General features: G+C 37.4%; 4 protein-coding genes and 1 long non-coding RNA gene across 13 annotated transcripts; 2 read left to right on the top strand and 3 right to left on the bottom strand.

Moving 5' to 3' along the window:
- The first annotated feature begins 150 nt into the window (after positions 1-150).
- Positions 151-1,722, top strand: LOC111791125 (uncharacterized). The gene is made up of 3 exons (XR_002814614.2): positions 151-289; positions 370-455; positions 1,381-1,722. It is a non-coding gene; the product is annotated as an uncharacterized LOC111791125 (long non-coding RNA).
- Positions 1,723-2,225: 503 nt separating this feature from the next.
- Positions 2,226-6,455, bottom strand: LOC111791106 (G-box-binding factor 4). Of its 4 annotated transcripts, XM_023672331.2 has the most exons (5): positions 6,019-6,445; positions 5,478-5,901; positions 5,303-5,374; positions 3,714-3,743; positions 2,226-2,692 (listed from the first exon to the last, which is right to left on the bottom strand). In XM_023672331.2, the coding sequence occupies exons 1-5, from the start codon at positions 6,216-6,218 to the stop codon at positions 2,612-2,614; spliced, it is 807 nt and encodes a 268-aa protein (XP_023528099.2). In that variant the 5' UTR covers positions 6,219-6,445; the 3' UTR covers positions 2,226-2,611. The 4 variants fall into 4 exon arrangements, with proteins under 4 accessions (XP_023528099.2, XP_023528083.2, XP_086981233.1 ...); XM_023672315.2 differs by having other exon boundaries at positions 5,478-6,450; XM_087125107.1 differs by lacking the exon at positions 3,714-3,743 and having other exon boundaries at positions 5,478-6,454.
- A 2,321-nt stretch (positions 6,456-8,776) lies between these two features.
- On the top strand, positions 8,777-10,015 carry LOC111802630 (UPF0496 protein 3-like). The gene has a single exon (XM_023687099.2). The coding sequence runs from the start codon at positions 8,777-8,779 to the stop codon at positions 9,848-9,850; it is 1,074 nt and encodes a 357-aa protein (XP_023542867.1). The 3' UTR covers positions 9,851-10,015.
- A 1,965-nt stretch (positions 10,016-11,980) lies between these two features.
- Positions 11,981-16,586, bottom strand: LOC111779219 (tubby-like F-box protein 8). 5 transcript variants are annotated; one of them, XM_023659319.2, is made up of 5 exons: positions 16,454-16,586; positions 14,287-14,729; positions 14,124-14,211; positions 13,116-13,248; positions 11,981-12,970 (listed from the first exon to the last, which is right to left on the bottom strand). In XM_023659319.2, the coding sequence occupies exons 2-5, from the start codon at positions 14,632-14,634 to the stop codon at positions 12,235-12,237; spliced, it is 1,305 nt and encodes a 434-aa protein (XP_023515087.2). In that variant the 5' UTR covers positions 14,635-14,729; positions 16,454-16,586; the 3' UTR covers positions 11,981-12,234. The 5 variants fall into 5 exon arrangements, with proteins under 5 accessions (XP_023515087.2, XP_023515121.2, XP_023515112.2 ...); XM_023659353.2 differs by having other exon boundaries at positions 14,287-14,740; positions 16,454-16,548; XM_023659344.2 differs by having other exon boundaries at positions 16,359-16,496.
- Positions 16,587-18,632: 2,046 nt separating this feature from the next.
- On the bottom strand, positions 18,633-21,190 carry UMAMIT22 (nodulin MtN21 /EamA-like transporter family protein). 2 transcript variants are annotated; one of them, XM_023690672.2, is made up of 7 exons: positions 20,962-21,190; positions 20,825-20,887; positions 20,617-20,733; positions 20,301-20,538; positions 20,055-20,213; positions 19,172-19,323; positions 18,633-19,017 (listed from the first exon to the last, which is right to left on the bottom strand). In XM_023690672.2, the coding sequence occupies exons 1-7, from the start codon at positions 21,162-21,164 to the stop codon at positions 18,879-18,881; spliced, it is 1,071 nt and encodes a 356-aa protein (XP_023546440.2). In that variant the 5' UTR covers positions 21,165-21,190; the 3' UTR covers positions 18,633-18,878. The 2 variants fall into 2 exon arrangements, with proteins under 2 accessions (XP_023546440.2, XP_086973691.1); XM_087117565.1 differs by having other exon boundaries at positions 20,138-20,213.
- Positions 21,191-21,536: the final 346 nt, after the last annotated feature.

The following is a 21,536-nucleotide window of genomic DNA, read 5'->3' as shown; positions in this document are numbered from 1 at the left end:
ATCCTGCATCACTCTGGTTTGTGACTACCATGAAGGATATGGTGGTTGGATTCTGCGCTTCGAGGTGCCAGTCGTGTTCCTCGTCAGCGAGCATGGAACATCGTTACTGACAGAATGGACTGGAAGGTATTGTGTGGAAGCTTTGACAATTGGTAAGCATACTGATCTTCCTCATCTGATTACTTTATTACAGAGATCTGATATTGATTTGGTCATCCTCAGGAGATCCGCAAAGATTGAGGATGCTGACCCTTGAAGGAAGGAGTTTGACAACTTGGTCAGCTAAATGGTAAGAATTATTCTTACACTTTTGGTCAAAGTCTAAATTTGTGTTTGACTCTCCCCTTTCTCCACAACACTTTGTTACAGTGTTAGTCATAAAGTTACTCCATACTCTGCATTGAGAGTCTGAGACTTGGAGCTTTCAGCTGCTTTGTTTGTTGTCAAGAATCGAGGTAAGACCTTGTCTCACGCTACTGTTGGTAGTTGAAATTCATGTTTTTTCTTGTTGGGTTCATCGAGGGCTGTTTATTCATTCCTTGTCTGGTTGTGGTTGGTTCTTTGTTTGCTTTAGTTATGATGTGATGCTTCTCTGTTTTGTTTAATTACCCTCTTGGATGTTTTGTTTAATCTCCCAAAAGCTTTCTTCCCATTTGAATGCTTTGTGTTTCTTTCTGCCTCTGCCTTGCCTTGCCTTTTTTCTTTTGTAATATGATCTTTCTTGATCATCCCCTCTATAAAAGTCCACATTTTTTGAGTTTGACTTCTACTGTGCCCTATATCTAAACCTTCATCCAATTTCTATTCGGAGCTCAAGCTCACCGCTAGCAGATATTGTCCGTTTTGACTTGTTATGTTTTACCGTCAGCTTTATGGTTTGAAAACACGTCTACTTGGGAGATGTTTCCACTCTTATAAAGAATGTTCCGTTCCCCTTTTCAACCGATGTGGGATCTCACAATCCATTCCTTTGGGAGTTCAGTGTCCTCGTTGTCACACTGCCCGGTGTTTGGCTATGATACCATTTATAACAGCCCAAGCCCACCACTAGCAGATATTGTCCACTTTTGTCCGTTATGTATCGTCGTCAGCCACACGGTTTTAAAACGCGTCTACTAGGAAGAGGTTTCCACACCCTTATAAAAAATGTTTCGTTTTTAATAATTCCTTTCAAGAAAGGCGAACATTATATTGAACTCTATTGATGATCAAGGTCACTCTTCTGGTTGAGGTCGACTTTCACTGTGCCCTGTAATCTTACATTCCCCAGACAAAAAATTTAACCTTCTCCCACTTTTTTTTTTTTTTTTTTTTGTTAGTGATGGTTTTTGTGGTATGGCCCTTCTAGAGGATTCCTTCTGATAATTGAATCCCATATAGGTCCCTCATTCTTGTAGAGTTCGACGTTCGGGAATTCTGGTTTCTTCTTGTCCTACTCGATTTCGATCCTTTCGGGTGGCCCTTACCATGCTCTCCACAGCTGATGAACAACTGGCTTTGGCCTACAAATCATCTTTTGATGTTAACGCTTCCTTTTCTGCTAGCCATTAGTTCATGATATTCTTTTCATGATACCTTAGCAGATCGCCCACCAAAAATCAATATCTTTCAGCAAGAAAAGACACCTTTGATTATATGTTTACAAATTTGACCATTCATTCAGAAACTTGAAAGATTTGTTAGCCCCTGTATTTAATGAAACATTATATGATATCCCGAGCTTATGGTGACCGAACAATATGTCCTTTCCAATAATCACAAACCAAATTATTAAACTAAAAGCCAATGTAAAACGAATCCTTAGGGGCCAAGCTGTGTAGAAATAATTAAGAACAATAAGACCGAATCACATGGAACACACGGTGTCATTACGAAATTAGAAAGCTACGTGTTACTAGTAATAGAACTTTGTAACAAGTGTCCTCCATAACTTTGAGCTACTGTTATCCTTTGCCTTCACCACATTGTATATTTGACTGGACTTTTCCACTTAAATTGCCTTGTTAAAGGTACTTATCTGTACGTATCTTACTCTAGTAGACCTAGTTCACGATAATTTATACGAATACGAAAATACGACTTCTTACCAAAAGGTTTGATGGTAAGTTTTCTCACCAGTTTTGCATATCATTTTTTATTTTTCAGTCAGCTTATCTCCAAAATTCAAATCTATTTATTGAAAATAATTTTCATTATTCATTTGAGATTAAAATGTAGTCTTCATAAGTTATAATTTAGCACAATACTTCATACATAGGGGAAACTGTTTTTTAGAACACTTCTAGTCTTATCAACAAGTTAATCAACTCAACCCAACTCCCTATATTTACTCTCATACATAAAAAATTGTGAGACGGGCAGTTGAGCACCTCAAAGTTTCTACTTTTATTTGCTCTAATCCACTTTGTTCTAAATATCTACCTTTACATCTTCTTTCATGTATCCTGCTGTAGTTTTGTCATTCCCTGTCAATCTCTTCTTTGATGGATGGATTGCGATCACTGGTGCTCCACACCTCAGCGATTACCAGCAAAGAATATGGTCTCAGTGACGATAATCCTATGTCCATCTCTTCTGCTCTATTGAATGCGTCTCGTGGAAGATAAGTAGTTCACCATTTCATGGAATTCACTCGCCGAATCCCTCGTGGGGGTCGTCTCTTTTCAACCACAGGAATCACCTTTTCCATTAGCTGTACCAGGAAAATATCAAACCAGCAGTATCAGTATCATTACATGTAAACACTGCCATGTAGTTCAACTTTAACTTGTCACTATAGAGTGAAAACTGAGGTCACCAGTCTGTCATATTTATCAGAAGAGTACATGCAGATTTTGTTTTCAATATGAATAAATATACAGACACATTCGAAAGAGAGCATTTCTTGCCATTAATCACATCAACAACATGGATGATTGGGCTCAAAACTCTTTAAATTCGAAAACATACCTTGCTTAAAGGGAAACTAGCCTTTTACTTTGCAAATTATAAATAAAGGCACGGATGTATGTAAAAAGCTGTAGGACTACTAATATACCATCTATAACCGTTCAAGTCCATTAGCAAATAATTGTCTTTAGCCTCAGTATTTACTGAAGAGAGGTTTTTATACCTTTATTAAGGAATGTTTTGTTTCCTCTCCGGTGGAATATGTGATCTTACAAGAACTGTGGAATATGTGATCTTACAAGAACTGTTTTTCTTTTTTTCTTTTGGGAATAATCAATCCAAGACTTGTAACGAAAGAAATAGCTGCTTTCTAGTTTCCAATGCTAGTTGTCCTAGAATGTACCATAAAGTTCTTTTAAGACAAAGTTCTAAAAGAAGCTAAACGATTTAACAGAATGTTTCGATGATCGTGATCACTAATGCAATAAAATATTCGATAATCCGATATTTGATGATCTCGCAGACAAGCCAAGAGGAACGCAAATGCTATACATTTAACGATGGCTCTCGGTAACAGCAAAAAAATGCTTCAAATTAGGTTGATGAAATTCAAATGCAAATCAAAGATTTCTTATCAACATGGAGCAAGAAAATTCATTGCAACTGCTTAAACAGAAGAGCTAGATTTTAGAAGAAATTCACCGTGCTATTCCTTTTGAAAAGAAAACAAGAGAGACAGAGCACAAGAGAGCTGAAAGGCAATAGTCAAAGCAAAACCTCTTTCATAACACAGCAATAGTAGCATCAAAGTTAAAAATCAATACCTGCTTATGCCTTTCCTTACTCGTCTCTGCCTGCAAAAGAGATGAATTTTTTAAGTGCTAAAATGTAACCAACAAAATTGCAGAACAGACAACAGTCCTCTGTTTACAAAGGTACAAGAAATCCATGGCCATGAGAGAGGTTTCCTTTTTTCAAATACAATAAGTTTTTGTTGACCCTCAAAATAAATTTCGGGTGGCATTTAACTCATGAGTTAGGTATATATAGCTCTAACATGTGAAGTTGAACAGTTTTTTTTGCGTTTTCCCTTTCGGGTTTTTCCTCAAGGTTTTAAAATGCGTATGCCAGGGAGAGATTTCCACACACTTATAACAAATGTTTCGTCTCCTACTTAATCGATGTTGGATCTCATAGTAGGCTTATTAAACTTAGATTAGAGCTTGCAAATCTCAAAGGCATAAACCTGGAACTTTTGTAACTTATCTACAATGTACACACTTACTTCCACAAATTACAAACCCATTAACCAAACAAATGCAACACTAAACCCAAAGTTTAAGTGTGAACAACCAAAATACAGACTCTGCAAATCCTACTTCCCAACTCTAGCCTACACTACACAAAGAATAAACCTAGATTTGTCAAAAGCAGAACTATACTAAGTTGGATCCTACTCATCTAAGTCTCTCCATTCAGAAATGGATTATTTCCAGTCTTCTAGATCTTTGAAATAACAGCACATATTATAGAATATTTCTTTCATTATTGTTTTCTAAATAACACAAATGGATCCACAACCATTATTCTCTCCCTTTTCCTACGCATAGTATTTTGCTAGTAAAAAAGAATTATTTGTGTTCTTCAGGATCCTTCTAAAATCAGAAATACCAATAGCTTTAACTGTTTCTTGGTGCCCTGCAGTCTCTTTTAGTCAATAATTTTAAGCTCCTGTTCACCAACTATCAAATATATCCACCATTGATCCTAATCAGACAAATGATTATTCAGTATGCACATCAGTAAAGATACTGCTCAAGATCTAAGATATAAAATAACAACATAAGATTAACATAAAATAAAATATTCTGTAATGATCCAGATCCACCGCTAGCAAATATTGTCCTCTTTGGGCTTTCCCTTTCGAGATTTCCCTCGAGGCTTTAAAACGTGTCTGCTAGGGGAAGGTTTCCATACCGTTATAAAGGGTGTTTTGTTCTCCTCCCCAACCAATGTGGGACATCACATATTCCATCTAGCCCAATGTACTCAAATTTATACTAGTTCGTTGGGAACTAAAAAACAGGGAATTAGAATGGGATTTCATAAAAGAGAGACTTCAGGGAGGTCTGAAGGATCAAATGGAAGGAGAAAAGTTCAGGCTCCAATATATAGTAAGATCTCTCTGGATCAATATAATGATAGCTTGTAGCTTTCATAAGAAGAAAAGCTATCTCTGACGCATTCTGGATTCGAATCCCACTTTGAGATTCTCAAAAAACTTTACAAATTCTTAAGCAACTTTCTCCAACAGGCAAATGAAAGCAATAACAAATAGATCCCAAAATCCAGTGGAACAGAAAATTGAATAAAAAAGATGTTCTCATGTGTATGATATCGAAAATAAAAGTACCTTTTCTCTCAAAAGCCGCTCGTTCTCCTCCTCTAATTTTGCAACTAACGACTCTAATTCCACTTGATAAGCCTGAGATGGAAAAACCAAACAGCAAAAGTATACCATCAAATACATTTCAAACAAGAATCAAAGCTGAAAGTTGCTTTTGTTTATAAAGAGCACATTCAGTCACCTGCTTCCTTTCCCTAGACCTTGCAGCAGACTCCCTATTCTTGATCATCCTCCTCTGTCTTTGCTCAGCAGCCTTATCCATGGGCTCCAAGGCAGCTCGCCCTCTTTTCCCTCTCCCCACACTTCCTCCACTGCCAACCAAATCGACCCCACTCCCAAATCCCACAATGGATCCTTCGACCTTTTCCACTGCCTGAAACGAGCTGCCTGGAATTGAATGAAACGAAAAAATCCCTCCACTCAGCCTCTCCGTCTGCGGCAATTTGACGTCCTCAACAGGCGCAGCTCCAGTTTTCACAAGAAAATCCTCGAGGGTTATCAACTCATCAGTAACCTCCTCCTTCAACTCCTTCCTCTCACCCGACACAATCTCCCTCCACACATCATCCACAGTCTTGGGCGCGCCGGAGGAAGTATTGTGATAACTATCAATGACGGCAGAGGAATTAGTCGTATTCATGGGAAACGTAAAGGGGATAGGGGAATCAACAAGAGTGATCTGCGCATCTAAGAGAATAGACTCCGTGGGATTAGAATCATACCTATCACGAACTAAGCCATCGAGATTCATCGAGCTAAGACTATGGCTTCGATTGCGAGTCCGATTGTTGTCATTATTCCTGGAACTATTGGAGAGAAATTGAGGGTTTAAAAGAGAAGCAGAAGAGGAAGAAGAAGAAGAACCTCGAGATAGATCCGAATTTCGCGAACTGGAAGATGCCCAGAGCTTGGATGATGCCATTTTTGTCCCCTAAAATAGGCAAGGAATTCGCGAAGATTCTCTCGAAAATCAATGGGAATCTTTCAAGTAACACAACACAACAAGATTTTCGCGAGGAATTTCGGGGTGTCCGGATTGGGATTTGAGAGCGGCGACGTTTTTGGGTTTTCGATTATGATTTTGGTCTCTGCGTGTGTGTGCGACTGTTGGGGCAGAGGAAAAAGGAAGATGGCGACTGAGAGCGTGAGAAGTTGAAGAGAGAGTGAGAGGAACAGGGAACCTGGATTAGCCGGTTGCCGGTGAAGGGCATTGTAATTAGTAACTAGATTCTACCGGAAGTTTCTAGAACATTTGGGACCCTGTCACAATACTTCCCCTCCCGACCAAAATTTTACTGTACACAACTACTCAATTACTGACGGTAAAAAAGCGACTTTTCTTTTTTGTTGCGTTGGGTCATTTATTCTCGTTAATAAAAATAAAATATCTATTTATTTATTTTTAAATATTTAATTCAGATTTATAATTTAATTTAAATAACATAATTTTTGAAAAATTACTGTACTTAAAAATTATTTTTAAGAACTGTTGAAAAATAAATAATCCAAAAAAATAATTATGACATTAATTAAAAATAAATAAATTATATATATAATTGGTTTGTATATAAAATATATTTTTTAAAATTACAATAAATTAGAGTTGATTCAATTTACCTAATTCACCTGATTCAATTAAGAGAAATCCAACCTAATCCATAAATGTGAGTTAATTCAATTTACCTAATTCGTTGAACAATTTTTTTTTTTAAATAGTAATTTAAATACCGTAGTTATATATTTTTTTTAATTAGTCTAAAATATAAATATTTCTTTAAAAAGATTAAAAAAATTAAAACATTAAAAGCTTATTATATATATTTTTTAATTCAGCTAAAATTCAAAAAATTTTTTAAAGGATGAAATTAATTGACGATAAATGACGAAGAAATCAATACAATTTTGAAAACTAAAAAGCAAAATCAAACTTATAATTAAAATTGAAATTGTAGTATTTAATTGGAGTGTTACGTTTCTTTAGGTTTTTTCCTTCGAGAATTTTCGACCACAAGATGGCATATTTCCATCGGTCATTTGTCAACCATATTAATTTTGTCAAACATCTAAGGAAAATGAAATTATTCCCTCTTTATCTACTCTTCTAAATTTTTCGAAATATTCTAAATTTCAGTACAAGTCTGAAAATTTAAACCTCTAATATTTTGGTCAATGATGTTACTTGACCAGTTGATCTATATTCAGATTAACATATATTTAGTTTTCGATAGAGAAATTTTGAAATATTTATCTTGAACAAACAAAGATTTACAACCAATTTTACAATCCCGACAAATGGGTATTCACTAGTATTTCTTTAGAAATCTAAATTTTAATTGGGACCATGTATTTATGCTTGGCTTATATAACATAATGTTTAAATAAATAATAATAATAATAATAATAATCATATTTTATGGCTTGTACATCTTTCCTATAATTAGGCCAAAGATGGTAGCTAGCTTAAGAATAAGCCTCTTGGAAACCTTCCCCTAACACATAATACATACTCAAACCACACACTTTAAACTCTTTTTGGGCTCTCTCCTCGCTTGCTTCCTTAATTCCACAATTCAAAAAAAGAGTATAAGTAATCAAATTCCACGTGTCTAAAAATCCAAGGCCTTTTCCTTATTACTAAACATCATTAAATTTATATCCCTATCACCACTAATATTCGAAAGTTTTAAGTTGATGTCACTTTCAATTTTGTGTCAAATAATAGAAGTTACAATTTTGATTTTGTTTGGAATCCTGACTCTCCACAATGGTATGATATTGTCCACTTTAAGCATAAGCTCTCATGGCTTTGTTTTGGGCTTTCCTAAAAGGTCTCGTACCAATAGAGATAGTATTCTTCACTTATAAACCTATGATCTTCCACTAAATTAACCAAGGTGGGACTCACTCTTAATAATCCTCAATAGATATGTCTCTACACTTTAGAAAGTGCCTAATAAGTCTATAAACTTTCTGTTTGTACCTTATAATTGACTATTGACTTATTTGACATTTAAAAAAAATGTCAAATCTATTAGAGCATATCGTCGGAAGGCTAAAGGCATGATAGCAAGCCCTAAAGTAAGGAAACATAGTCTGGAAGGGTGGGATAAGACAATGCTGCTAGATACAAAATTGAAAGTTCAAATAAAGACAGTTCTGACATTTTTAAAGTCTAAGAATCAGATAATAAAGTTCAAGAACTTGTTAGATACACTTTCAAATTGTTCGAGAAATTGTTTGATAAGGGGTGAAGCTTTCAAAGTTTGGGTATGACCACAAAACAACAAAGGGGAATCAAAACTTATGCAATACTAATTAATCAACATACCCAAAAAATTGGAGTATTCTCCGGCAACCAATCAATTTGAACAAGCAACTCTTCCTTCTCCCTGGTTGGGTGCTTTTCCATATTATATATAAATAAATTGTTATTACTCTTCTCAAACAAATTGTTGGCTTCTTCCTACTCAAGATTCAATTATGTGGACAAAATTTAGGGCTTCAAGATTCATTTGGATTTCGGTTTTTGCAGATGTGAAACACCAAATTAGAAACAAGCCTCAAAGAAGTTTCAATGTAAATGAAGAATACCTTTGTGCATTGAGGTCCAGATCCTTCGTTGAATTCTTCGCAAAAGCTCAATTGATTGTCCAGGAATCGCCGCCGTCTACATCCTCCTCCGCCGACCATTACTGCCGCAAATTTTCGGAAACGATCTTGCTGCAGTCTGATCAATTAGAAGCCAATCCTTCGATTCTCGAATCGCCATTGCTTGTGATGTTGCCGGAGCTTAGAGGTCTCTTAATCGATTTCTTCAATGTTAGTGCGGAGGCTTCAAATCTCTGCCATCGTCTCCTGGCGAACCTCAAATTAGCCCGATCTAACTCACGCTTCGTTCAAAAATTGCTCGATTCGATCGAGAAATGCTGTTCTCCGAAAGAAATTGAAACGATTACCTCTGATCTACTCGCGCAGAGAGCTCCATTGTCCGATCTCGACAAACGCGATTTCGCGCGAATCCACGACAACTACGCGGCGGTTTCGCGTAGTTTGAACATCACGAGAAAGAAGGTAGCGAGAAAGATCAGATCAATCAAAATCATCGATAGATATACCTGTGGATTAGTCGCCATTACCTCCCGCGGTCTGACTGCCTTAGTACTGGCAGCCGATCAAGGTCCAGTACTTCGGTACTTCCGACTGAAATCCATCCGCAGAAAGCTTCTCCAGCATCAGATGCTTGGAAATGGCGGCCTTGAAAGAGTAGGCGAACAACTGGAAGCGGCAGCCAAGGGAAGTTACATACTGAACAGAGAGTTCGATACGACGAGCCGACTCGTGGTACGGCTTGGCGACGCCGTGGATCACGGAAAGGCAATGGTGCGGTTGTTTGTGGAAAGGAAGGAGGATAAATTTGCAGTTGCGGTAGCCATGGATGAGATGAAGAGGAGCAATGTGAGCATCAGAAAGCAAGTTGAAGACGTTGAAGAACACTTGTATTTGTGCATTGTGACCATTAACAGATCCAGAGCTTCTGTGATTAACCAAATGTGATAGCAACGGGAACGGCGATCCAGAACGGGATTTGGAAATTGGGGTTAGGATGCCGTAGATTTCTAGCGGGAAAATTTATTCACTTTTATGGAATATATAATTTAAATTTAATTATATTATATTATTTATTATTACATTCACAATTAATACCATGATTTTAAAACATCAATATCTACCAAAATGTAAATTCTGTTGTGGATTTATACATTAATCAATAATATTTGAGTTTCAACCAAATAATAATAAATTAAAAAATTTCTAACTCTTTACTTTAAAATTTGAGTCGATTAGAGACAGGAAGTATTTTTTTCCACAATCTACCCCTCATCGGAGCCAGTGAGGACGTTGTCACTCGTTTTCTTCTCTAATCGATGTGGGACCCCCAATCCACCCTATTCGGGGTCCAGCGTCCTTGTTGGCACACTGCCTCGTATCCATCTCCCTTTGGGGCTTAACCTCCTCGCTGGGGTCCAGCGATGCAATCCACCCCCCATCGGGACCCAGCGAGGACATTGACACTCGTTTCCTTCTCTAATCGATGTGGGACTCCAATCCACCCCATTTAGGGTCCAGCGTCCTTGCTGGCACACCGCTTGGTGTCCATCTCCCTTTGGGGCTCAACCTCCTCGCTGGACCAATCCAAGCCCACCATTAGCATATATTGTCCACTTTGGACTTTCCCTTTCGGGATTCACCTCAAGGTTTTTAAACTAGGGAGAGGTTTCCACACCCATATAAACAATGTTTCATTCTCTTCCCTAACCAACGTGGGATCTCACAAATTGTGCGACCTCTATGAATCTTTCTAGGATACATGTGAGTGAAAACAAGATATATTGTAAAAGCTAGAGTTGGTTTGTGGGAGATAGCACTGTGAAGCACTATCATATCACTCATCAATTTAAAAACAGTCTTATTATGGGGATTAGATCTTCAAGAATCAAACTTTAATTCATTTAAAATCAATCTTATTAGGTAAAATGATTTTGTAATCATTATTATTTTATTTCTTTCATTTTTCTTCTTATTATAAGCTAAGCTAAGCTTAATTAACACCCTAACATAACATAATCATTACATTAATTGATCATAAACATCCACTTTCATCACTAATTCTACTATATATATATGGTAATGATAAATTCATGTATTACACAGAGAAATAGAGAGCTTCATCCATGGAGGAAGGTGAGAGAAGGAAGGGAGATTCCGCCATGAAAGGGCAAAGAGGAAGCTTTTTGAGCTTTGTGAAGGGTAAAAGATGCAAAGATGGATGAACGGGAGGATATATTTGATGCTCACTCCTCGTAAGTCTCTCACAATAGTTATTCATATGACTCAAATTCGAACATTATTTTTTTTGTGGATAAACGTACGTTATTAGATGGTTTGTGTCCATTCATACCTGTCTCTCTCGAGTCGTTTTGTTGTATCAATCATTTCTAGAGCCACTGGAAGAGATGGAAGAACGATCGAGGACGACCTTAACTTACACTACGCAACTATCTCAAAAGCATTTTATGTCCCTTTTAATAGTAATCTCTTATATATACGCTTAACAAATTACGTGTATAGTTTGGAAGTATAATTGTAATGAATAAATATTCATGTGATAATATCTTAATATAAATATATTTCCTTATTTTTAGAGTAACCAATTAATTAAAAAATGTCGGTATTTAGTTATTTTTAGTTCTATGATAATGTTAAATAATGTTAGAATGCTAAAATTAGAACTTAATTTATTTTTTAAATGATTATAAATTAATTTATATTTTCTGATAAACTAATATCCATAGTGGATAAATAAAAAAATTTTAAAAAATATTTTTTTAAACCATCAGACAGCCCAACGCATACCAACACGAAATTTTTTTGGGTTGAGTTACTAATCCAACCAAAACTTTTGAGTTGGTCCAAAAACTTCCCTCGACTCAACCCAACCCAACCCATATGCACCTGGATGTTGGATGATAGAAGTCCCACATCGGCTAATTTAGGGAATGATCATGAGTTTATAAGTGAGGAATACTAACTCCATTGGCATGAGGCTTTTTGGGGAAGCCCAAAGCAAAGCCATGAGCACTTATGCTCAAAGTGGATAATATCATACCATTGTTGAGAGTCGTGTTCGTCTAATACTGGATACCCGAGTGAAAATATATCAATAATTGACAAAGTATTTTATAAAAAAACCATTCAAATAAACTAAGAAAAAGATTAAAAAAAATAAATGAAATAAAAAAAAAAGATAAGAATTGTTCTAATTCATTCAAATAAACTAAGAAAAAGATTAAAAAAAATAAATGAAATAAAAAAAAAAGATAAGAATTGTTCTAATTCTTTGCAGTGGGTGAGTCACTAATTTAATACAACAGCATCCTCTATTCACACGCCAATTTGGTGTCAAAGCTGCTGAGACATATAGCAAAAGCCTGGAATGCAGACAGCGGGTATCGATAATCCATCGTAAATATGTCCTTACCGACCTTCCCGAACTGCAGAATGATCTTGTCGAGGTCGGAATGCGTAGGTTGGGCGGGCTGGGGAGGTGGCTGTGACGGTACCGACACTTCTGCAGCAGGCGACGTTGCGGTGATCAGCTGAAAATTCTTTACAGATGCAACCGTCACCCTCCCCCGGAAGTTGAGACACCAACACTGCAACTGCTCGTGCCATCTTGGTGCCTTGTTTCGGAGAATCAAGGGTATGTCTATGTCCTTCCTCTCGCCATCTTCATCAGCAAGCATTCCTGCAACATCGGAGAAGCGGGAACTGCTGAACTCAGTTGAATGATCGATCGACTTGGAGAATGAAATGCTCCGAAATGAGTCTTCGAGGGGGCGAGGATTGAGCTCAGGCTGTCCTGGAACAGAGGAATCTGGCTCAAGAGATGAAGTCGGGATCGAGTACATAGTGCAGTGCATCCTCCGGGGTCCCCTTGTACCTAATACGTTCAACTCGTATGCAATTTGTGCTATGCTGTAGCTACCCGTCGGTACCTTCGGAGAGATCTTTTTGGAGTAGAATCTCCGGCTTCGGCCAAGGGTCGGAATTTGGTTGCCATTGTAAGGAATCTGTGTATCATATATAATGAACTTTGTTCCCAGAAAATTTGATCTGAAACAGAAAGCCAATTACAGTTCATTTTCATTTTCCCAAGTTCATGTGAATTGGTGATCATAGTTCAGCAGAGCCTCAGAAGTTCATAATAATGCATCAGATCAAACTGAACCTGAAAATTAAAGGTGCACCAGCAGCATACCTTAGCTTTCCGATATAACCATTGCTCGATCTCGATATATCGTCTGCAGCCAATGATATAACATACTCGGTCGAAGTAGTTCTCCTCATTCTTTTTGCAGAAAGAAGAAATTTCCCGTTCTCAACAAGTAAAGCTGCATAATTATGCAATGGTCGTGTTTAGATTAGTATGTGAAGGGCAAGATAAAGCGACGACTGACGTAAAACGTTACTCGGCATCCATATTATGTGAGATATGTCGGCTTTCATTAAGCCAACGAAGCTAAACAGAAGTCAAAACGATAAAATTTCGATAGTACGTGCAGGCATAACTTGTATAAACATTCGACTTCTCACTGAAAGACGACATGCCAGTACTCCACGACCATGTTACCATCCTAACAAAATACTAACTCTTTTTTGAACGAACAAGTAAAAAACTGTAACAGTCCAAGCCTACCGCTAGTAGATGTTGTCTGCTTAGGCCCGTTACGTATCGCCATTAGAGTCCCGGTTTTAAAACGCGTCTGCTAGGGAGAGGTTTCCACACTCTTATAAGGAATGTTTCGTTCCCCTCTCCAACCGATATGGGATCTCATAATCCACCCCCCTTAGAGGCTCAGCGTCCTCGTTGTCCGATGACTAGCTCTGATACTATTTGTAACAGCCCAAACCCATTGCTAGTAGATATCATCCGTTTTGGCCTCACGGTTTTAAAACACGCTTACTAGGGAGAGGTTTCCACACTCTTATAAGGAATGCTTCGTTCCCCTCTCCAACAAACGTGGGATCTCACAAAAACGGTTTTGAATCTTGCCAGAGGCTTTCTCAAGCTTTGTTTCAATGTTACCCCCCATAACCGTGCTAAGCCAAGCATAGAGCACGGGCACGAAGGCTACCCCCTTAGTTCAGCTCCCCTACTACAATGTGGGCTTCTTAAGTTCAAGATGATATATTGATATGGAAAAGAAATTGCAGCAAACAAGGCACTTAAGTTCAAGAACATTGCATATCAAGAAAGTGAGCTTACTAGGACTAAGGCAAAGATAAAGATGATAGGTTAAATTAGATTTGTTCCTCTTGATGAAGCATTGAATAGTACCATCACGAGGTCCGGGCTGCCAAAAAAAAGAGTGCATATCAGCACGATTATCGGTCGCATATAGACATTGAGCAGTCGAGCATATACCTACCTGCTTCAAGGCGATGGGGAATGTAATTTTCCCGGAGAACTCAGGACTTTTGACGATTTCTTTGCACACGTCCCTCCATGACCTACATACAGCAGCACAAGCAACAACATTTCTCCGAGAAGGCCAAGTATTCTCGCTTGCCTCTAGTCTCCGAACCACATCCAATAATAACTCGGGCGGAAGGCTAGCCCAGCGGCTAGTTTGGATTAACAGAGGTTCATCATCAAACTCATGAACTGGTCCATGAGATTTACCCCTGGAATGGCTAGACAGCCTCAGTTCAAAACTGCGTCGAGATAAGCTTCCAAATCCATCCCTTACATCACGAAGTATGCTGCGGAATGACATTTAGTCCGAGTTTTACAAAAGGCCTAATCGTGTTAATGTATCTTTGAGGAGAGAGTACGAACAAAAAGGCGGTTGAAGAACGACAAGAAGTCCATCTGCAAATTCACTAAACATCGATTAATTTCGGTTAACCATACTTAATGAACAAGAAAGAAAGGGAAGGAGATGGGTTGAGTAAAGCAAAAAGCAAGGAAAGAAGATTCTTCAAAAGAACAAAAGCAAACTAAAGATGGACCCCTAAAGCAGCATAAAATGCCACTCTTTTGGTTGGCTCTCTCAATTTTGACACAAAACCAAATTACCATTGCTTGATACCAACAATTTAATTCAAATATGGAATCTTATTACACCTAAGAACGAGTAGATATTGTCCTTTTTGGACTTTCTCTTCCGGGCTTCTCCTCAAGGTTTTAAAATGTGTCTGTAGGGAGAGGTTTCCACACCCTTATAAGCAATGCTTCATTCTCCTTTCCAACCGATGTGGGATCTCTCAATCCACCCCCTTGGAGGCCCAATGTCCTCGTTGGCACACCGCCCGGTGTCTGGCTCTAATACCATTTGTAATAGTTCAATGTCACTGCTAGGCAGATATTGTCCTTTTTGGGTTACCCTTTCGGGCTTCCCCTCAAGGTTTTAAAACACGTCTGTAGGGAGAGGTTTCCACACCCTTATAAGCAATGTTTCGTTCTCCTCTCCAACCAATGTGGAATCTCACAATCCACCCCCTTGGTGCCCAGCGTCCTCACTGACACCATGTCTGTAGGGAGAGGTTTCCACACCCTTATAAGCAATGTTTCGTTCTCCTCTCCAACCAATGAGGAATCTCACAATCCACCCCCTTGGTGCCCAGCGTCCTCACTGACACACTACCCAGTGTCTGGCTCTAATACCACTTGTAACAGCTCAAGTTCATCGCTAACAGATATTGTCCTCTTTGGACTTTCCTTTCCAAACTTCTCCTCAAGGTTTTAAAACGTGTTTGTAGGGAGAGGTTTCCACACTCTTATAAGCAATGTTTCGTTCTCCTCTCCAACCGATATGGGATCTCACACACTCACCACAATATTGTCAAATTTCCCACCTCAAACGATTAACATTTCTTTCCAATAAGAGCTTTCCCAGAGGTTAAAGAGTCAAGAAAACCCCAACATTGGGTATTGTATCCTTTACTTTGATTCAATAATCCAATAATTTGAACAAGAAAACGATGAAAAAGATAAGCAAACCTCAATGATGATCACAGACACATTGTTTTACCACTAAATCTTCCACAGATCAACAAGGAACACACAAGAAAAGGAAAAGATCAAAGCCTAGCAACAAAACCCAGCAACAATGCTAGCTTCTAAACACAAACTAATCTAAAAAACCATAAATTCAAGATCAAAGAGGATAAATTCAAGAAAAACAACTAGAGAATTCCAATACAAATGAAAGAAAATGAGCTCAGATACCAGCAAGTGAAGAACAATTGCAAAAGCCTTGGATTGGGGCAGGACCCAGTTGAAGATAACCCACTAAGAACCTCCATAAACAAGAATCACATAAACTTCTTACACTAAAATCACTTGATAACAAAGAAAAGACGAAACCCCACAAGGAATTGAGATGAAAAATTCAGTGATTAGAGCAAAAAGAACACATGGGTCATGAAGATTTGAAGATGTTATCGCAGAGGAAACACAGAATCAAGAACAGAACAAAAGGAAATTAGGAAACCCCACCTCTAGAAAACGATAAATTGGTTCAGTAAAACAAGAAAAAATGCGAGCAGTAGAAGGCGGCCATTGCTTAAGCGAAAAGGCAAGTTACTACTCACCGCTTCTTCTTTAGCTTCGAAGGGAACCCAGAAGAGCCCCAACTTTTTGCTCCCTCTTTCTCTCTCTTCAAGACCGGACTTCAATTCCTTTCTCTTGGATCGAACCCATGACCTGTATATGTCTACAATTCAATAAAGTTCCTTCTTTAATTTACTTTTTTGTCTCCTCGTTCAATTAAACAATTTAATAATAAATAGTTTCTTGCACAAACAAATCCCTCTTTATAAATTCTAAAAATTTCATTAATTTCTCGATTTTGACGATTATTAATGTAATTAATAGCTTAATGAACTCGAGCATATTATATATTTTCGATAGGAGTTGAAAGTTTGAATCTTTATCTATATAGTTACTAATTAAAATCATTTTTTTCCGTATAATAATGAACAAAACTTTATTTATTTATATAATTAATAATTTTGAAAATTCAAAGTAGAATTTTTTTAGACTTTTTTAGGAATAGATGGGGAAGAAAAATTATGATGATATGATAGAGATAATAATTACCTCTATAGAAAAAATAAATACATTACCTTTAGAAAGTGAATTTACAAAAATACCCTTGAACAGTTGACAGTTAAGCCGTGGTCCTCTTCCGTTAGCTAACGGAGCAGAAGTTTGGAAGGAAGGTTAGAGAGAGCGCACGTTTTCTAAACGTTAACTTAAGGTTAACGACACGTTAAATGGTAAATGACGTTAGAGAAGGTGAGGGAGAGAGAGAGCAGTTATCAAACACGTTGCAGGCCATGGTTTTTCTGTGTGGATGCATCTTTTTGACGTTAATTTGACGAGTGATGACGTCATTTAATTCAACACAGATTTATTAATCACGTAAAAGACATTGATTATGTTTTTTTTTTTTCATTTTTCAAATATATAATTAATTAAAATATCATTTTCTCTAAGGAAATAAATATCACGGAAAAAAATAGTGAGAAAATAAATCTAATTTCTAAATAATTTTAATTAACTTCAACAAAAATAATTATTTATTATTTTAATATTAATTTTAAAATAATCTCTAAACTTTACGTTACAGTTTCATTTTCATCGTTAAATTTTTATATTACCATATTTATACATTATAAAATATTTTTTCTTTCACTCGATGGCTCGTAAGGTAATCTCAGCCTATTTACCCAGTGTAAAGAAAAGAGAGGAAAGAAAATCGAGAAAACTCGAGAACCCTAATAGCATACGAGAAAACTCGAGAGAGGCTTCAATTTAGCAACCATTTGACCGTGTGCACGTGATCGAGCATATGTGACCCTCAAAGGGACATAGTTATTATAGGGCCGTGCTCATAGCTAGTAAGATTAGATTGTGCTTTGACAAATGTGAGGTATAATGATTCGTGCTAGCGTATAGCTTTTAAAATGGCTTTATTAACAAATAGTGTTAGGTAATATTGAGTATCATATTGAATTCTTTTCGCCTTTTGATACTAAATAATTATGGTATAAAGTGGTTGACAAGGTAAGTACAAAAATTCATTAAAATAGCATATTTCTTTTACCGGAATGAACGGTCTCAACTCGAAAGAGAAAATAGGTACAATTATTATGACTTACTATGTTCGAGAGGAGTTATTGTGATTCAAGTTCCGTACATTACTAATTAAAAATAAATAGTTACATAAATAAATTTAAATAAAAAATATATAATAAATTAATTTAATTTTATTATTTTCCTCGTCCATTCTATTTTTAGCTGATCTATGCTCAAATTGGATCAAATTGGATAAAAAGATGTAGAATTAATTTAACAAGGGAAGAGACAATGCACATGGGATATTAAATAGGGGCAATTTGGGAATTGATTTCTCCCCTGTTTTGCAATCATATGGTCCACTAGATGATAATAATTTGTGTAACATGTCTTTAGTGGCAAGTTTTGATTGGTTCAAATAGTATTATTTGTCGTTAACCTAACCCGAACAAATTCAAGAAAATATTTATGAGTTCTTGTGGTATTTATTTTACGATTCAAAACCCAAACGGGTTCTAAAGACAAGTAGCTCGGTCACACGTACTTTATGTCCAAATAGTATCCAGTAGCCCAAATTGCATATATGAATCCATTCGTCATGAATTCAGATGTTCGTATGAGTTTCGTTCATTTGGTTATTATGCCTTAAATTCTCCTTTTTGCTATACTTGAACGTCCATATCATGCACGTTTTTATCAGAAATTCTTTTATATTCAGTTCACTAAGTGGGATCGTTTCACATATAGAAACCCGACCCCCGAATATTAAATTACTTTGTCTGTTCTTTACAATTGACATAGACCCAAGTCATCCAGTGGATGACCAAGTCATCCATTAAGATCATAAGAGAGCTAAACAGCAAGGGCTATAGGTTAATGACAGTGACATATGGAATAATCTATTAGATATTAATATGGTGATGATGATAGGATGAATTAGCAAATGGAGGCTGAATTGGTTTCCTCTTTGATATCAACTCTTTGTTCAATTGCTTCACTTTTGATATCTTCTTCTTTGTTCTTCCCCCATAGAACACAATAAAGCCCCACCACCAGCAATATAGCCCCACCAACACTGCCACATTTCAATAAAAATTCAGTCTTTTCATGGTTTTTATTTGATTTTTAACCTTATTTTCTGCTAAAATTCAAGGATTTGTGTTCTTTTTGCCATTTGTTTTGTTAGTTTATGATGATATTTAGTGGTAGAAGTTAGAGCAATTGATCACCTTCCCCAATGAAGGGCTTCCTTCCATACTAATGCTGAGAAGATTGCTGTTATGATTAGTGCTAATGGTGTAAACATGGCTGTGAAAACTGGTCCTTTCTTCTCTACTGTCCATATTTGTAGCCAATATGTCATTCCCGTCACGATCACACCCTGTAATTTTGAATCGTTCGTTAGATAGACGGTCAAACTCGAAAGCTTAAGATAGTTGATTAAGACGAGAGACTATTAATGTGAGATCCCATATCGGTTGACGTAACGGCCTAAGCCTACTATACCAGATATTGTCTTCTTTGGGCTTTCCCTTTCGAGCTTACCCTCAAGGTTTTTAAAACGTGTATGCTAGGGAGAGATTTTCACACCATTATAAAGGGTGTTTCGTTCTCCTCCCCAACTGTGAGGAGAACGAAGCATTCTTTATAAGAGTGTGGAAACTTATTACTAGTAGACTCGTTTTAAAACCTTGAGGGGATGCCCGAAAAGGAAAGCTTAAAGAGAACAATATCTATTAGTGGTGGGTTTGGGCCGTTATAGTTGGTATCAAAGCCAGACACTAAGCAGTGTTCCAACAAGAACGCTGATCCCCAAAGAGGGTGGACACCAGACGGTGTGTAAGCAAGGACGCTAGACTCCGAAAGAAGGTGGATTGTGAGATTCTACATTGACTAGAGAGAGGAACGAGTGCCAACAAGGGGTGAATTGTGAGACCTCACATTGACTAGAAAGAGGAACGAGTGTCAGCAACGACGCTGGGTCCTGAAAGGAGGTGGATTGTGAGATCCCACATCGGTTGGGGAGAGCTAAACATTCTTTATAAGGGTGTGGAAACCTCTCCCTACAAGACGCGTTTTAAAACATTGAGGGAAAGCTCGAGAGATTTTTACGCAATAGGCAACCGAGAAGAGTTGAAGATTCCATCCAAGCTTCCAAGCATCAGCCTTTGTCTCCATCACCACAGCCCACAAACCTGATTGTATCAAGCTGAAGAAGCACTGCAAACTTGTAATCCTCAACTTTGCTGGATATTCCTTCACAATTGAGGCCTTAAAACAAAACACCAAAATTCCATCAAAACTCCAAAACCCCACAAACAACTTCAAAATTTTGACCCAAAACAAACAGAATCAAACCTGCAAAACAAGCCACAAAGACCAAGCAATATTGGCTGAAAGCATAACAAATGATCCCTTAATCCATTCCGAACCCGAGTACCCTTCGAACGAATTACGAGCGTTTTGTGGGTACCAATTCATGAACTTCATCACTGGACCCTTCACAAAAGCATACACCAAAGCCCCAGAAAAACCTATCACACCCCCAACCAATTTCGCTATCCCTTCCATCTTTCTCACCGAAATCACTTCATATCTGTTGGACAGGAGAACGGAAGTTTGAGTTCAAAAAAGACAATATATACTGGTAGTGGGCTTGAACTGTTATTACTACCTGAAGAGGAGAGAGAAGAGGAGTGTAATAGCAGGGATCGTGTTGGTTGTAGCGGCTGCGAATGTTGCTGATATGTGGTTGATAGCTATGTAATAAAGGTTTAAACTCAAGGTGATTCTGGAAAAAACACAAACAAAAAAGTGATTTTTTTGGTGATGAATTTAAGATCAAATTATAAAGATTAGAATTTGAAGATTATTTCACCTACCCACTTAGAGAAATCAAGAACACTTTGAAGAGAAACTTGAAGGATAAAGGAACTGCCTTCTTTCTGCAACGATTTCGATATTGTAACGGAGTGAAACGATTGAGAGCGGAAGATTGAAAGAAAGTTTGAAAGCGAACCTTTCGAAGAAGAAGGTGAACGGAGCCATGGCGATGGTAGCAAACGCTTGGCGGTAGAAGACGAAGATGGGTGGGTTCATGCCTTGAGAAATGGCTGCCTTTGAGAACAAAGCCATTCCTGAGTACACACACTGAACGAACAGCATAGCAATGTATGGCTTGTGGACCTCCATTGCTTCTGCATAGCTAACCAAGCTCCTCATGTTTGTTGGCTTGTTTTGGGTGTGTGTGTGTGTGTTTTTGCAAATTTAGGAAGGTGATTGAGGATTATATACCCAAAAAAGTTGGGACTTTTTCGAGAAATTATTCGGTGAAATTGTTTCTCGGATTCTCTATGAGATAATATAAAAAAATTATCTCTTACTTTACACGTTCCAAAATTACTTGACTCACTGTGATAGTCAGATCGAATGATATCTTAACTTTTCGATCTTCTTTTCACTAATTTGCATTACGTAATGAAATTAGCTCAAATCCCCCGCTATTAGATATTTTTGCTTTGACCCGTTATGTATCATTCTCAGTCTTATTGTTTTAAAACGTGTCTACTAGAGAGAGGTTTCCATGCACTCTTG

The sequence above is a fragment of the Cucurbita pepo genome, chromosome 1 (assembly GCF_057944985.1).
Source record: "Cucurbita pepo subsp. pepo isolate OVF chromosome 1, ASM5794498v1, whole genome shotgun sequence".
Taxonomy (NCBI): domain Eukaryota; kingdom Viridiplantae; phylum Streptophyta; class Magnoliopsida; order Cucurbitales; family Cucurbitaceae; genus Cucurbita; species Cucurbita pepo.
This window is presented reverse-complemented; position numbering and strand designations above follow the sequence as displayed.